Genomic DNA, 14,554 nt, shown 5'->3' with positions numbered 1-14,554 from the left:
AGGAGCTTGAGGACCCTCTGCTGCTCTCAAGCAGTAGTATACATGCAGGTGCAGTCTAACATCAATTCACACCAAGTCCAAACCTATCCCAGGGGTCTGCTCACAGATGCCCACCTTCCCTCAGATCCCTATCCTGGCCACAGACACCAGGAGCTGAGCTTCCCCAACCCCTACTCTCCTGTCATTTAGAAGCACAAGAAGGTAGGGGCCACATTTTAGGTGCTCCCAGCAAACAGAAGACCTTCAGTATCCAATATTCTAAATGAGTGAACCAAGTCCCTACTGAGTCCCTGGTATTACCCTTTCCTAGTCCTGACACATTCAGAGGAAAACACCAGATGCAGGTGAGCCACTGGCCAAAATTGGCAGCACACATCACTCAAAAAGTAGCCTCCCCAAGGGGCTGGGGACATAGCTCAGTTGGTGGAGTGCTTGCCTCCCAGACACAAAGCCCTGGGTTCAATTGCCAGCACCACAAAAAAAAAAAAAAAAGAAAGAAAGAAAGAAAGAAAGAAAAGTAGCCTCCCCAAAGCAACCACACCCAAAGACACCCAATAGCTCACACCTAGAGCAACACTTTCTTTGAAGGTAAAATGGTTCACCTTGTAGCCACTGGCCACAGGAGGCTCTGAAGTATTGGAGATAAGGCCCTCCACACCACAGAGCTCTAGACCCAACTATGAGCTTGCAGGAGACACAGGACAGACACACCCAACAGCACCACAGAGTGATAGCTCAGAGACAGTAAGGAACCCAGAGCCATAGGAGTTGTTTTCTTCTATAAATTGCAGGAGGGAAAAAGAGGTGGAGGAGGACCTAAGCATCAACAGATATTTAAAAGACTAATTTACCACAGTGGGCAGACTTATCTGGACTAATTCAAACTATCCAAAAAACTGAAACAAGTGAAAACTTGAACACACTGGACATTTACTGGGATTGAGGATCATTTGGTGTTTCAGGCATTTGGGGTATTGAGATGCACTCCCAAACACCTTCAGATAAAAGACCATGACACTGGAAACTGGCTCAAACACGGGGGTGGGGGAGAGAAGAGCGAGGGACCCATCACCCTGTTCTGCCTACTTTCCTTTATAACAAAGCTTTCAATTCTCCACTGCAGAACTTCAAAAATAGCACAGCAGCAACATTTTGCCAGTAACGTCATCGTTTTTTGAGCTGCCGCCTCCCAGCAGTGCTATTTTAACCCCAGAAAGGCTGGAAGGCTATGGTTTTGAAGCCAAGGCCATCATCCCACCTGGATACAGCTGCCCTGCTTCACCTTAGGCTGGCCACAAGCCACAAATGGAGGCACCTGACCCCCCCCTCCCCAAAAGGCTGCTGGTGACCAAGAAAAGTGGGCACCAGGAGACCACAGTCTGTCCTTGACTTCTCCCAACTAGGCTCTCTCCTTTAGAGAAGGTCCACATATCTCCCTGGAGTCTGCAGGGTTGAGAACCCACTGAGCATAGACAGTGGCCTGGGGCTCCAGCAGGGGACCTCAACACCTTCCCTAAGGTCCCAGTTTCCCATGCATTCCCCCTCATGAAGCCCTCTGGAAATCTCCCAGAAAAAGCTTGGGGGTGCAAAGAAGGTAGACTCATCTCAATTCCCCACCCACATGAGGTTACCCTAATGTCCCATCACACACTAAGAGGGGTAGCACCCTGGGAATCTTGCCAGCTCAGGCCCAGCCAGGCCAACTTCCAGAAAACTCCCTCCCCCCAAACCCAGGAAGAGAGCCTAAGGCGAGCACAAGGGCAACAGCAAGCTCCACTGCTGTGCGAGAGTATGTGGTGCTACAGGTTAGTCCTTTAGTTCCTGGACAGCTCCTGGGAGGCCAGCACAGACACACCATGGCTGGAGAAGCAGGAATAGCCAGCAGGTGCTGGGCCTGACCCTCCAGAGCAGCCACCAGAGACAGAAGTACCCTCACTATGCCACCACCCATCCAGAAACAAAGGGTGGAGTGGATCTGACGCAATTCTGTGGGCACTGTCAGCAGGCAGAAGGGGCCCATCTGCAACAGAGTCAGCTGCGCCACAAATGCTCCAGTGGTCAAGGAGCACAATGTCAGGCCCAGCATGGCCCCCAACCACAGGTCCCAGTTATCCCTAAAGAACTCGCTTTTCCCCAACCCTTAAGACCACCAAACAAAAAACCCCAAGGACACATGGCTCCCTATTAACGGTGACCCCCAGGCTGAAGTAATCCCTAAGTATTATAAAAACAAATACCATGGCTCAGCCCAAGTTTAACAGGCTTAGGAATGTTACAAGCTCCTTGGGGGATTTTAGGGCTGAGGTGCCTGGAAGTGCCCAGGAAATCCAAGGGGTTGGGATCAGCAGGCCCTGAGACTCTCCCCAGCCCTGAGAAGAAATATTTGCAATCTTAGCCCTCTGCACTCTTCTCAATCCAATCCTGGGTCCTGGGTACCTCCCAGGTTCAAACCCTGCTCTTACATGTCAGGGGTGTGATACCTTGGACAAGTGTGGTCACATCTCCAAGCCTGTTTCCCCATCTCTAAAACAGGGATCTTGACTGTACCTAACCCCAGACGGTTAAGGAAAGGGATAAGTGCAACATCCACAAGACCTTGGCATAGTCCCTGGCTCAAGACAACCTTTCTGTAAAGCTGCCTATCATCTACTTGTTATCATTTCTTCCAGATGCAAACCTGACAAGGTCCCTTCTGGGGCAATTCCCCCACTCGAAACCCTGAATGAAGCACCTGAGACTCTTCTAGACCTCAGTTCACCCAGGGTTGAGTCCTTATCCCCTCACATTTCTCCTATGGTTGCCACAAGTGGCCAAGTCCAGCCTCCAGGCCCTGGCTCATACCATTCCCTCTCCTCTTCCTCTGGACCCATATCCTCGCCCTTTCTTAAGAGTTGGGCCAGTTCTTAAGCATATCAAATCCCGGTCCAGAAGCTGGCCTTGCATGCTCCACAAAATCTCCGCTTCCCAGAGAATCTCCCAGCCCCAGCTGCATCCCAGTTAGCCTCTAATTAGCGCGTTTCTTTACCACGACCTCCCACCGTGAGTTGCAAGCTGCCATAGGCCTTCAGCTTGCATTTGAGGAGCTCCAGGGCGAGGGACGTGTGTTTTCACAGAAGCCGAGATTCTGGACTCCTCGGGGCCACGCCGGCCGTGGCCCCAGGTTTTCCTTACCTAACCTCGCCCTGGCAGCGGCCAGACCCGCTGGTCTAGCCACCGAGCCCGCGCCGCGCCCATGCCCTGCGAACAGCGGGCTCCGGTCGCAACGCGATGCTCGGGCCAGGCCGCCCAGCGCCATGGCAACCGCCCGCCCGCGGCTACTCACAGCGCGGTGGCGTCCACGGGGATGCGCAGCGCGGGCCCGAGCGTGCGCAGCCCGCGGCCCGAGCAGTTGACGCGGCAGGCGGTGTCCGGAGCAGGGCCGCAAAAGCAGGGGGGCGCGCACGGCCCGCAGCCGCGCCCGGGGGCCCCCGCCAGCGCCCCGAGCCACAGGCCCAGGCCCAGGGCCAGCGCCAGGCGGGCGGGCGCGCCGGGAAGCATCGTCAGCGCAGCGCGCGCATGGCCCCGGCGGCCCGAGGCCCGCCTGCGCGCCGGCGGCCACAGCTCAGGCGGGGCCGGTGGACGACATGGCGCGGCGCGGCGCGGGGCGGAATCCGGTGGTGGCCGCGGCCTGTCCGCTGCGCGACGCCCGCTCAGCTATGTGAGCCAGGCCGCGGTGCAGATGCTCTGCCGCGCGCTTGTCGCGCTGCACTGCGGGCCTTGCGCAGGCTCCTCCTCTCCAGGCGCGGCGTGGGACGGGGCTAGAGAATGCCCCGCCCCTGTCTGCGGCGTCGGCTCGGAGAGGGGCGGGCTGCGGGGTCCCGCTCCTGCGGCGGCGGGGGGCGCGGCGGCGGGAGGTTCCACCCCTGGCGCCGCAATGCGGGCCGCAGCCCTGGCTGGACTGGGCGTTCTCAAGCTCCGCCCCCTGACGCAACGTGTCTGGGCGGTGCGCAAGGGGCGAGCTCTGTGATTTCGCCGCTCGCGGAGACCGAGGCTCCGCCCCTCCCCGCCCCTCCCAGCACGCGGGTCTGCGACACCCGCGGCCTCTGCAGGCGCCAGCGCGCACCCCGGCTCCCAGCTGTCCCCAATCGGCAACCACATCACTGAAAACAGCAAACACAAGCTGCACGGCCTGCGGTTTCAGCTGCCGTAAGCCTCGGCTCCTTCGGCTCCTCTTGATCTCCCCGGAGCCCGAGAACTCGTACTGCGTCATCTCGGGAGCTCCGCCGGAGCTGTCAAGGAGGAGGAGGCAGAAGCACCGAGTGACACCAAGGTGGGACTCACCTGGCGCGGGTGAAGCTCAGCCCCGCAGGTCTGGCGTCCCCAGCGCAACAGCCCACGCCTCCGTGACGGAAGCTGCGGCGCGCCCTGCAGCGCACACCGGGGCCTGCGTTTCGGGCTTCTTTCTCCTTGCTTGTCTTCCCACCGCTGCGAAGTGGTCTCTGCACAGGCTTTGGTCTCCGTGTGTGCAGGAATTAATTACAAAACTAATACACTCGGGCTAGGATTGTGGCTCAGCGGTAGAGCGCCCGCCTAGCACGGGCGGGACCCGGGTTCGATCCTCAGCACCACATAAAAATAAATAAATAAAGGCATTGTGTTGTGTCCATCTACACCAAAAAGTAAATATTTAAAAAAAAAAAAAAAAACTAATACACTCGGTACAAAGAAGACTCCGCGAGCTGAACAGCTTGCACAAGCCTTGCAAAACCCACTAGGTGCCAGACACAGAGAACCCCTGGTTGAATGATTCCATTCATAGGGCATATCTAAAATAGGCAAATCGTAAAGACCATTAATAGCCCCGGAGACTTGGTGAGGGTAGGGTTCCTTTTAGGACTGAGGCATGTTCTGGATAATGCTTGCACAGACTTGTAAAATACAATAAAAGCCACTACATTGTGTACTTTTGCCGGGAGCAATAGCACACGCCTGAAATCCCAGCAATTCTGGTGGCTGACGCAGAAGGATCACAAGTTTGAGGCCAGCCTCAGCAACTTAATGAAGACCTGTCTCAAAATAAAACTTTAAAAGGGGCAGAACAGGGCTGGAAATGTGGCTCAAGCGGTAGCGTGCTTGCCTGGCATGCGTGCGGCCCGGGTTCGATCCTCAGCACCACATACAAAGATGTTGTGTCCGCCGAAAACTAGAAAATAAATATTAAAAAATTCTCACTCTCTCTTTAAAAAAATAATAATAAAATAAAAGGGGCAGAACACCCATTGGTTCAATCCCCAGTAACATACACACATATGTTATGTGAATTATATCAATTTTTTTTAATAATAAAAATGTTCCGGGCTGGGGATGTGGCTCAAGTGGTAGCACACTCGCCTGGCGTGCGTGCGGCCTGGGTTCGATCCCCAGCACCACATACAAACAAAGATGTTGTGTCCACCGAAACCTAAAAAAATAAATAAATAAATATTAAAATTTCTCTCTCTCTCTCTCTCTCTCTCTCTCTCTCTCTCTCTCTCTCTCTCTTTAAAAAAAAAACTAAAAAAAAAAAGGTCCACCACTGGGCCATGCTTCTGGGCCTATGTGAATGCCAATTGAAGCTGATCTATGGAAAGGCTAAGTACACACATAAGTGGGTCCCCAGACTCCCCTACCTGATGTCCTGTTACTAAGACTTCGTGCTAGGCTTCTTACTGTACCTTAAAGATTCCCTGCACCCTTCTCAGTGCCTTAACTGCCTAGATGCCTTTGCTAAGTCCACAGGTGATAGACCGGCCTCCTGTTGCTACCAGCTGGGAGAGCTCCTCTGAAGTGAGTCACTGGGACACACTGCAGCTCCACAGTTCCCTTGGGCATGGGATGGCACCATGCCTCTTTTTTCTTATCTCTATAATGGAACTGTCAGTCCTATGTCTAACTTTCCTGCCAGACAGGTACTTTAAAATTAGACCCAAGGAGAAATTTCTAACAGAGAAGAATGGAGAATCCACAAATTTTTTAACACAGAAGCTCTTGAGAATGGAATTTGGAAACTCTGTAATGACTGCCTAAGCCAAGGTGAGGGTGGTGGGGAGGGGCAAGAAGCAGGAGACTCAGACAAAAGGAGCCCCAGGACTGGACGTGGGTGTATGAGAGAAGGGAAGGCTGAGATGTTGCCACCACTCATGGTTGGGTACTATGAGGGATGCAAGTGCCTCCTGCTGGGTGGGGATTCCTGAGGGGGGAGGAGAAACATGAAGGGAAAGATGAGGCCACTTGAGAAGTTTCCAGAGTGCAGCAGGAGACACCATATGGAGGAGCTGGGGATGAGGGTGAGCACACTTGGGGCAAGTGGAAGACCTGGAAGCAGGAAGTCCCAGAGATAGGGAGGAAAGGGGCCTTGGGGGGAATCTAAGCAAGAGGACGAGAGAAGTAGGAGGAAACTGAAGCTGGTGTGTGTGTGTGTGTGTTGTTCAAGGAAAAGCTACAAGAAGTCAGCAGGAGCCTGGACTTCAGGAACAAAGTAGGGGCTGGGTATGATGTATCTGTGAGCCCCTGTCTGGTTCTGGTTCTGCCACATTCCACAGGTCCAGATGTGACCCCCTCTTTGGGTCTTCCAAAACTTTCTACAGCCTCCCACCTCCTGGCCCTCCTCATGTTGCTCCCTTTGCCTGGGATCTATCCCACCCACCCCTAGGCACCAGCTCCACTCAGCTTCCTCCCCCAGTAAACCCCCAGGCCCCTTATCATGTGCTCCTTCAGGCCCACAGCCCTTCAGAAGACATGCATTACCAGAGGTCTCCCCAGGATCATCCTGTCCCTGGCCCCTGTCACCTGCATATTTTTAGTGGCATGGTGTTCACCAATGACCTTTACTGAAGGCACATTGAGTGGACGGTTGATGCCGATAGATTGGTGACAAGTGAGGAGTCAACCCACTGTTTCTAGAAGCTGAGCTATGAAAGAAGAGAGGCAAGGGACAGGAAAGAACACCACAGTGGCAGGGTTTTTTTTTTTTTTTTTTTTTTTTTTTTTTTGCTTTCTTTAATATGAGAAGGACTCAGGAAGGCTTGTAGGCTAAGGCTAAGAGAAGTGTGCCAGCACAGAGGGAGAGGTGGACAATGGAGACAGGAGTGGGGTTTGGTGTTGAGAGCTTCCTGAGTGACAGGCAGGGAAAAAACCCACATCCTTCACTTCCCCACCCATTCATTCATTGCCTAATTCTACTGAATTCCAAGAGCTCTAGGAAGTGGAGCTATTGTTATCCCTGTATTAAATGAGGTAACAACACACAGAGAAATTGAGAAATTTGCCAGGTTGCACAGCAGGTCAGTAGCAGGACTGGGATTATCTTCTAAACCCAAGGTATTACTTGCAGTCAAATGACAAAGGATTCAAGGACTCAAGATGAGAGAAGAGACACCTACACACAATTTAAAAAAAAAAAAGTGGTGCAAAATGAGCAAAACAAATGAAGCTAAACAATTGTTTGAAAGTGGCTGTGGAGCCGAATGCAATTGTTTGGAAAGGATTTCTGAAACAGCAAAGTCATATGTTTAAAGGAGATTATGGATGGACTGGGGGTGTAGCTCAGTGGTAGAGCGCTTGAACAAGGCCCTGAATTCCATCCCCAGCAGCAAAAAGAAAGAGAAGAAGAAAATTGGTTACCTGTGAATGCAATTCCAGATTATTTCAACAAGCCCTGTGGTAAGACAAAGGAAATAAAACATGCCAAAGATCTTGTTTGGTTCAGGGAGGGAGGCATTGGAGAAATGTTTAATTCTTGGTAAAATATAGTCTTAAAGGTTTTTAATTAACAGTTAATAATGATAACCATTAGCATCAAAGAAAAGGGAAAACTAGGAGGGGAAACTGAAATAAGAAAACTTGATCAATTCAGTAAAGGATTTTAAAAATAAATGATAATCAGGTACACTTCTATTACCAAATGACTTGGGGAGCTGAGGCAGGAAGATTGCAAGTGTGAGGCCAGTCTTGGCAACTTGGTGACACCCTGTCTCAAATTAAAATGTATTTTTCAAAAAGGGCTAGGAATGTAGCTCAATTGCAGAGAGCCTCTGGGTTCAATCTCTAGTACACTCCCCACCACAAGAAGGAAGGAAGGAAGGAAGGAAGGAAGGAAGGAAGGAAGGAAGGAAGGAAGGAAGGAAGGAAGGAAGGAAAGAAGGAAGGAAGGGAGAGAGGGAGGGAGGAATGTATTCATTTAAAAAATAATAATAAGATGACCCTGTGGCTCAGGCCTATAATCTGTAATCCAAGTGATTTGGGAGGCTGAGACAGGAGGATCACAAGTTCAAAGCCAGCCTTAGCAACTTAGAGAGGCCCTAAGCAATTTAGGGAGACCCTATCTCAAAATAAAAAATAAAATAAAATAAAAAGGGTTATGGATGTAGTTCAGCGGTTAAGTGTCTCTGGGTTCATCCCCAGTACCAAACAAACATACAAAAGCCTACAAAATAAGACAGTCCAAATGAAACCAAGTATGTGGGTGATCATTACAACTGTAAATGAGGGCTGAGGATATAGCGCAGTTGATAGAGTGCTTACCTTGCATGCACAAGGCCCTGGGTTCAATCCCCAGCACCACACACGCAAAAAAATGTGAGTGAGTTAAATTCTCATATAAAAGGACAAGAAAGCTAATGTTGACAGGAAACACTAAATCCAGGTAAACTCTGTTTACAGGGCTACAGCTAGAATAATCCTGAAAATAAAAAGACAATGAAATGCAGATACCAAAAAAGGTAAGGGTATTAATACCTTGGGGAAAGGAGTCAAATGGAAAAGAAGTTTTTAATTAAAAAATCCAATAACATCTCACAGAATATATAATGAACCATTGTGTTCTCAGAAATAGGGCTAATTTGAAATGCAGGTATTTGGCAAGGTCAGGAAATGCTTGTGCAAGAACGTGGTCTTAGGCAATACCACCCCCTAGAGGTACTGCTCGATCTTTTCACCTGTTCTTGGCACCATAGTTTTTGTTTAATTTTTTTTTTTTTTTTAAAGAGAGAGTGAGAGGGGAGAGAGAGAGAGAGAGAGAGAGAATTTTTTTTTAATATTTATTTTTTAGTTCTCGGCGGACACAACATCTTTGTTGGTATGTGGTGCTGAGGATCGAACCCGGGCCGCACGCATGCCAGGCGAGCGCACTACCGCTTGAGCCACATCCCCAGCCCTTTGTTTAATTTTTGATACCAAGTATTGGACCCCAGAGGTGCTTAATCACTGAGACACATCCCCAGCCCTTTTATTTTTTTTTTTAATTTTGAGACAGGATCTCACTAAATTGCTGAGGCTGTCTTTGAACCTGTGATCCTTCTTCTTCATCAGCCTCCCGAAGTACTGGGATTAGAGGCATGTGCCAAGGTGCCCACTTGCACCAATTCTTGAACCTAGCCCACCACTGAGACTCCCCCAAACCAGAGACTCCCACCTGGGTATAGAGGCCCCAGATCTGTCTACAGAGTGTTGTTTTATTTTCTTTCTTTTTTCTGTTTGTTGTTGTTGCTGTTGTTGTTCTGGAAATTGAACCTAGAATGCTTTTCCACTGAGTGGTATACTCACCCCTTTTTAATTTTTTTTTTAAATTTTGAATCAGGGACTAACTTAATAGCCCAGGTTGGCCTCAAACTTGTGATCCTCCTACCTCACCCTCCCAAGTTTCTGAGATTACAGTTGTGTGCTACCATACCAGGCTCCTCAGAGGACCTTGGAAAAAGGCTCGACATCCTAATACCTAGATGACAGAAAGGTAGATGTGATCATGACAGATGTGTTTCTCTTTTTTTTTAAATTTATTTTTTCAGTGCTATGAATTGAACCCGACTTCATACTTTTTTTTTAAGAGAGAGAGAGAGAGAATTTTAATACGGCAGACACAACATCTTTGTTGGTATGTGGTGCTGAGGATCGAACCTGGGCCGCACGCATGCCAGGCGAGCTTGCTACCGCTTGAGCCACATCCCCAGCCCTTTATTTTGTATTTTGAGGCAGAGTCTTGCTAAGTTGCTAAGAATGGCCTCCAACTTGCAGTCCTTCTGCCTCAGCTTCCTGAGTGGCTGGGATTACAGGCATGCACCTGGCATGCCTAAGTTTTTGAAATCTACTTAGGATGGTTATGATTTAAGACAATACAACCTATAAAGATTGAACCAAGCAAGGGCTGGGGATGTGGCTCAAGCGGTAGCGTGCTCGCCTGGCATGTGCGCGGCGCTGGGTGCTGGGTTCGATCCTCAGCACCACAAACAAATAAAGATGTTGTGTCCACCAAAAACTAAAAAATAAATATTAAAAAATTCTCTCTGTATCTCAAAAAAAAAAAAAAGACTGAACAAGAAAATCTAGGGGCTGGGGTTGTTACTCAGTGGTAGTGCACTTGTCTCACACATGTGAGGGATTGGATTTGATCCTCAGCATCACATAAAAAATAAATTAAAAAATATATTTTGTTCACCTACAATTTAAAAAAGACATATATATATATATATATATATATATATATATATATATATACATATATATATATATACACACATACATATATATATAAAGAAGAAGTTAAAAAGCCAAATGGGGGGCTGAAGTTGTGGCTCAGTAGAAGAGTGCTTGCCTCAAACATGTGAGGCACTGAGTTTCACCCTCAACACCACATAAAAATAAGTTAAAAAACTAGAGGCATTGTGTCCATCTACAACTAAAAATTTAAAAATAAAAAAATTAAAAGTGTAGTATAGACACTTTCTTAAAAAGGCCAAATATGGGTTGGGCTGGGGTTTAGTGAGAGTGCTTGCCTAGCATGTGTGAGGCACTGGGTTTGATCCTTAGCATCACATAAAAATAAATAAAATAAAGACATTCTGTCCATCTACAACTACAAAAAAATTAAAATTAAAAAAAGCCAAATAGACCAATAACAAAAAATAAAGAAGAAAGAAAAGATACTGAAAACATATCAAAGAGCCATGAAAGGAACAAATTCTTATTTTTAAGAATTTTTTGGGGGGCTGGCATTGTGGCTTAGTGGTAACGTGCTTGCCTTGCAAGCGTGAGACCCTGGGTTCAATCCTCAGCACCACATAAAAACAAATAAAGGTATTGTGTCCAACTACAACTAAAAAAAAAATATTAAAAAAAGAGGGGGCTGGGGATGTGGCTCAAGCGGTAGTGCACTCGCCTGCCATGCGTGCGGCGCTGGGTTCGATCCTCAGCACCACATACAAATAAAGATGTTGTGTCCGCTGAAAACTAAAAAAAATAAATAAATATTAAATGCTCTTTCTCTCTTAAAAAAAATTGAAAAAAAGAATTTTTTTTAGTTGCAGATGGACATAATAGCTCTATCTTATTTATTTGTTTTTTATGTGATGCTGAGGATCGAACCCAATGCCTCACATATGCTAGATGACAGAAAGGTAGATGTGATCTTTCTGTCATCTAGCATGTGTGAGGCATGGGTCTTGCAGAAGCTCATGCAGAAGCCCTTTTCATTCTCTGCAGGGGTGAACAAGTGCTCTACCACTCAGCCCCAGCCCCAGCCCAGAAGAAACAGATTCTTTATTAAATGTTTATATATATATATATATATATATATATATATATATATATATATATATACACACACACACACACACACACACACACACACACATATATGTGTATGTGTGTGTACTATATATATCTTTATTTTGTTTATGTATTTTTGTATGGTTCTGAGGATCAAACCCACTACCTCACATGTGCACTCTACCACTGAGTTACACCTCCAACCTCAAAAAGAACAGATTCTTTTTTTAAAATTAATTAATTAATTTTACAGTAGAATCCTTTTTTTTGGGGGGGGGTACTGGGTATTGAACTCAGGGCCTTGTGCATGTGAGGCAAGCACTCTACCAACTGATCTATATCCCCAGCCCCTAGAATGCATTTTTTTAAGAGAGAGTGAGAGAGGAGAGAGAGTGAGAGAGAGAGAGAATTTTTAATATTTATATTTTTTTAGTTCTCGGCGGACACAACATCTTTGTTTGTATGTGGTGCTGAGGATCGAACCCCGGCAGCACGCATGCGAGGCGAGCGCACTACCGCTTGAGCCACATCCCCAGCCCCAGGAATGCATTTTTTAATAAATATTTTCCTTAATTGTAGATGGGCACAATGACTTTATTTATTTATTTTTATGTGGTACTGAGGATCAAACCCAGTGCCTCACACGTATTAGGCGGGTGCTCTACCACTGAGCCACAACTACAGCCCAAAGAACAGATTTTTTTTTTTTAAATATTTATTTATTTTTTTATTTTATGGCGGACACAACATCTTTGTTTGTATGTGGTGCTCAGGATCGAACCCGGGCCGCACGCACGCCAGGCGAGCGCGCTACCGCTTGAGCCACATCCCCAGCCCCGAAAGAACAGATTCTTAATCCACACACACATGAACAACCTAGGAATCAAACCCAGGTCCTTGCCCATGCTAGGCAAATGCTTTACCAGTCAGCTTCACTCAAGCTCCTATCCAGAATTTTTTATGAGCAAGTAGATCAAATGTGGAAGGAACAGGTAATTGTAACTTTATTTATAGTCCAAGAGAACAAAGGATCACATCTCAGTGTATTTTATGCATATGTATGCATAAATATAAAAAGTATTTATTAGCATGAATTTGATACCTGAAATTTTTGATACTGGAAAAAGCACAGAAAAATAAACTCCTATTCCAGTGATCTTTAGCCACAGAACCCTTGCTTCAAAAAAACCCCAAAAGAGAATAACTGAACAGATAATACCTGTGTAGACTGAATAAGGGACCCAAGAATCCATCCAGGTCATAATCCCCAGAACAAGGGCACATTCCTCTAAATGGCAAAAGGGACTTTGCAGAACTGAAACAGAGAGGCTATTCTGGAGTACCAGGTGGGTCCTAAATAAGGGAATCTGAGAGAGATTTGAGAAGAAGGAAAAGGCCTGGTGACAGTGGAAACAGATTACAGTACTGTGGTGACAAGCCAAGGGAAGCTGGAAACTGCAAGTGGCGAGGAGCAGATTCTCCCAGGAGCCCTGCCCACCCCTTGACTGTGGCCCTGAATGACTGTTGGCACTTCTGTCCCCCTGACAGCAAGGGAATAAATGTAGGTTGTTTTGTGCCACAGTGTTTGTGGTAAGTTGTTACAGTAGCAATAGGAAACTATAGACACAGTGTTTGTGGTAAGTTGTTACAGTAGCAATAGGAAACTATAGTCACCAAATCTAATGATGATGATTCCTGAAGAATGGAGCTGGGCTCTCAACCTCATCTTGTGTTGTTGATTTGCCCACCAAAGTCATAGGTTGTTTGTAGCTGGGTGCAGTGGCCTATAATCCCAGCCACGTGGGAGGCTGAGGCAGGAAGATTGCAAGTTGCAGGCCAGCCTGGGCAACTTAGTAAGACCCTGTCTCAAAATAAAAGATTAAAAAAAGTTGGGGATGTGACTCCATGGTAGAGTGGCCCTGGGTTCAATCCCCAGTATTCACACTCATGAAACATAAATTGATTTTATAATTAAGAAAGAAGAATAAACACAAATGAAGCAGTTGGCCCAGTCCAGAGCAGCAGCAATCAGTGATTCTTATGATTATCCAGGGGTCTGTTTTAAGCCAACATCTATACCTGCTATGAGGCCAAATAAGTCCTTCAGAGGCTGTGAGAGCCTAGAACCGTGAGCCCCACACTCAGCCTCCTGTAATAGACAAGAGGATCCTGCCAAGAGATGGCAGCCAGTACTGCTGAGACCCAGCCCCTGGCCACCACAATCTGCAGGGGGTGAACAGGGCTTCTGCATGTGGCCATATCTGCGAGGGAGTGGCTCTCTGCTTTGGCATCACTTGGAAGGATGGACACCTACCTGTTACCATTTGCCCACAGGGCATCAGAGCCACCAAGGTGAGTGGGCAGCTTCAGGAAGGTGTCCTTTTAGGAGCATGACACTTGTGTGGCCCCTGCATGCCTCTGGAACCAGCATACCTCTGACATCATCTTCTTTCTGGGGTGACTCAGTCCTCTCTCTCAAGTGGAAGTCACATTCATGCTGTTGCAGTGCCAGTGACGTCTCCATAGCAACATTCACACGGATGTCATAGAACATAAGGTGCTTGAGCTAGAAGGGCCTTCTGAGATCAGCTTTGCCTGCCCCCACACTTCACAGAATGGGGAGCAGGCTCAGAAGGAGGATACCATGTGCCAAGGTCACACAGCAAGCCAGGGGCCCAGGTGGGGGGGGGCCTGTTCTTCGGGTACTGTTCCACAGGACTGTCTTTTGGGGAAGTGCTCTAGGGGAACAAGGTTTGGGGACTTTGCTACTATTCCTGCTTGCTACAGGACTCTGAAGTTCAGTCTGTCTGCTGCTCAGTCAGAGAGCTGTCCCTTTAGTACCTGGGGAGGGGTAGCAACAGGCAGTAAGGTGTCTGTTCTCAGGAAACTCACAGGTTAAGTGCAGAGGCAGTGCAGCCCCCAGGGAACCACTGCAGAACATCTGGGGAGCAAGAAGTACAGGAGAAGGAGCCAGGGAAGAACAGCCCCCAGCAGA

At 47.8% G+C, this 14,554-nt stretch overlaps 1 protein-coding gene across 5 annotated transcripts in view; it reads right to left on the bottom strand.

Annotated features, from left to right (window-relative positions):
- The window catches only part of PKD1 (polycystin 1, transient receptor potential channel interacting), a 42,053-nt gene extending 38,354 nt beyond the window's left edge, over positions 1–3,699 (bottom strand). For all 5 annotated transcript variants that reach the window (XM_081299564.1, XM_081299565.1, XM_081299567.1 and 2 more), the window contains exon 1: positions 3,323–3,699. In XM_081299564.1, coding sequence (XP_081155690.1) covers positions 3,323–3,537 — 215 coding nt within the window. In that variant the 5' untranslated portion in view covers positions 3,538–3,699. The remainder of the gene's footprint in view (positions 1–3,322) is intronic.
- Between the last annotated feature and the right edge of the window lie 10,855 nt (positions 3,700–14,554).

This window comes from Spermophilus citellus, assembly GCF_964194105.1.
Source record: "Spermophilus citellus genome assembly, chromosome: 6".
In the NCBI taxonomy this organism is placed as follows: domain Eukaryota; kingdom Metazoa; phylum Chordata; class Mammalia; order Rodentia; family Sciuridae; genus Spermophilus; species Spermophilus citellus.
This window is presented reverse-complemented; position numbering and strand designations above follow the sequence as displayed.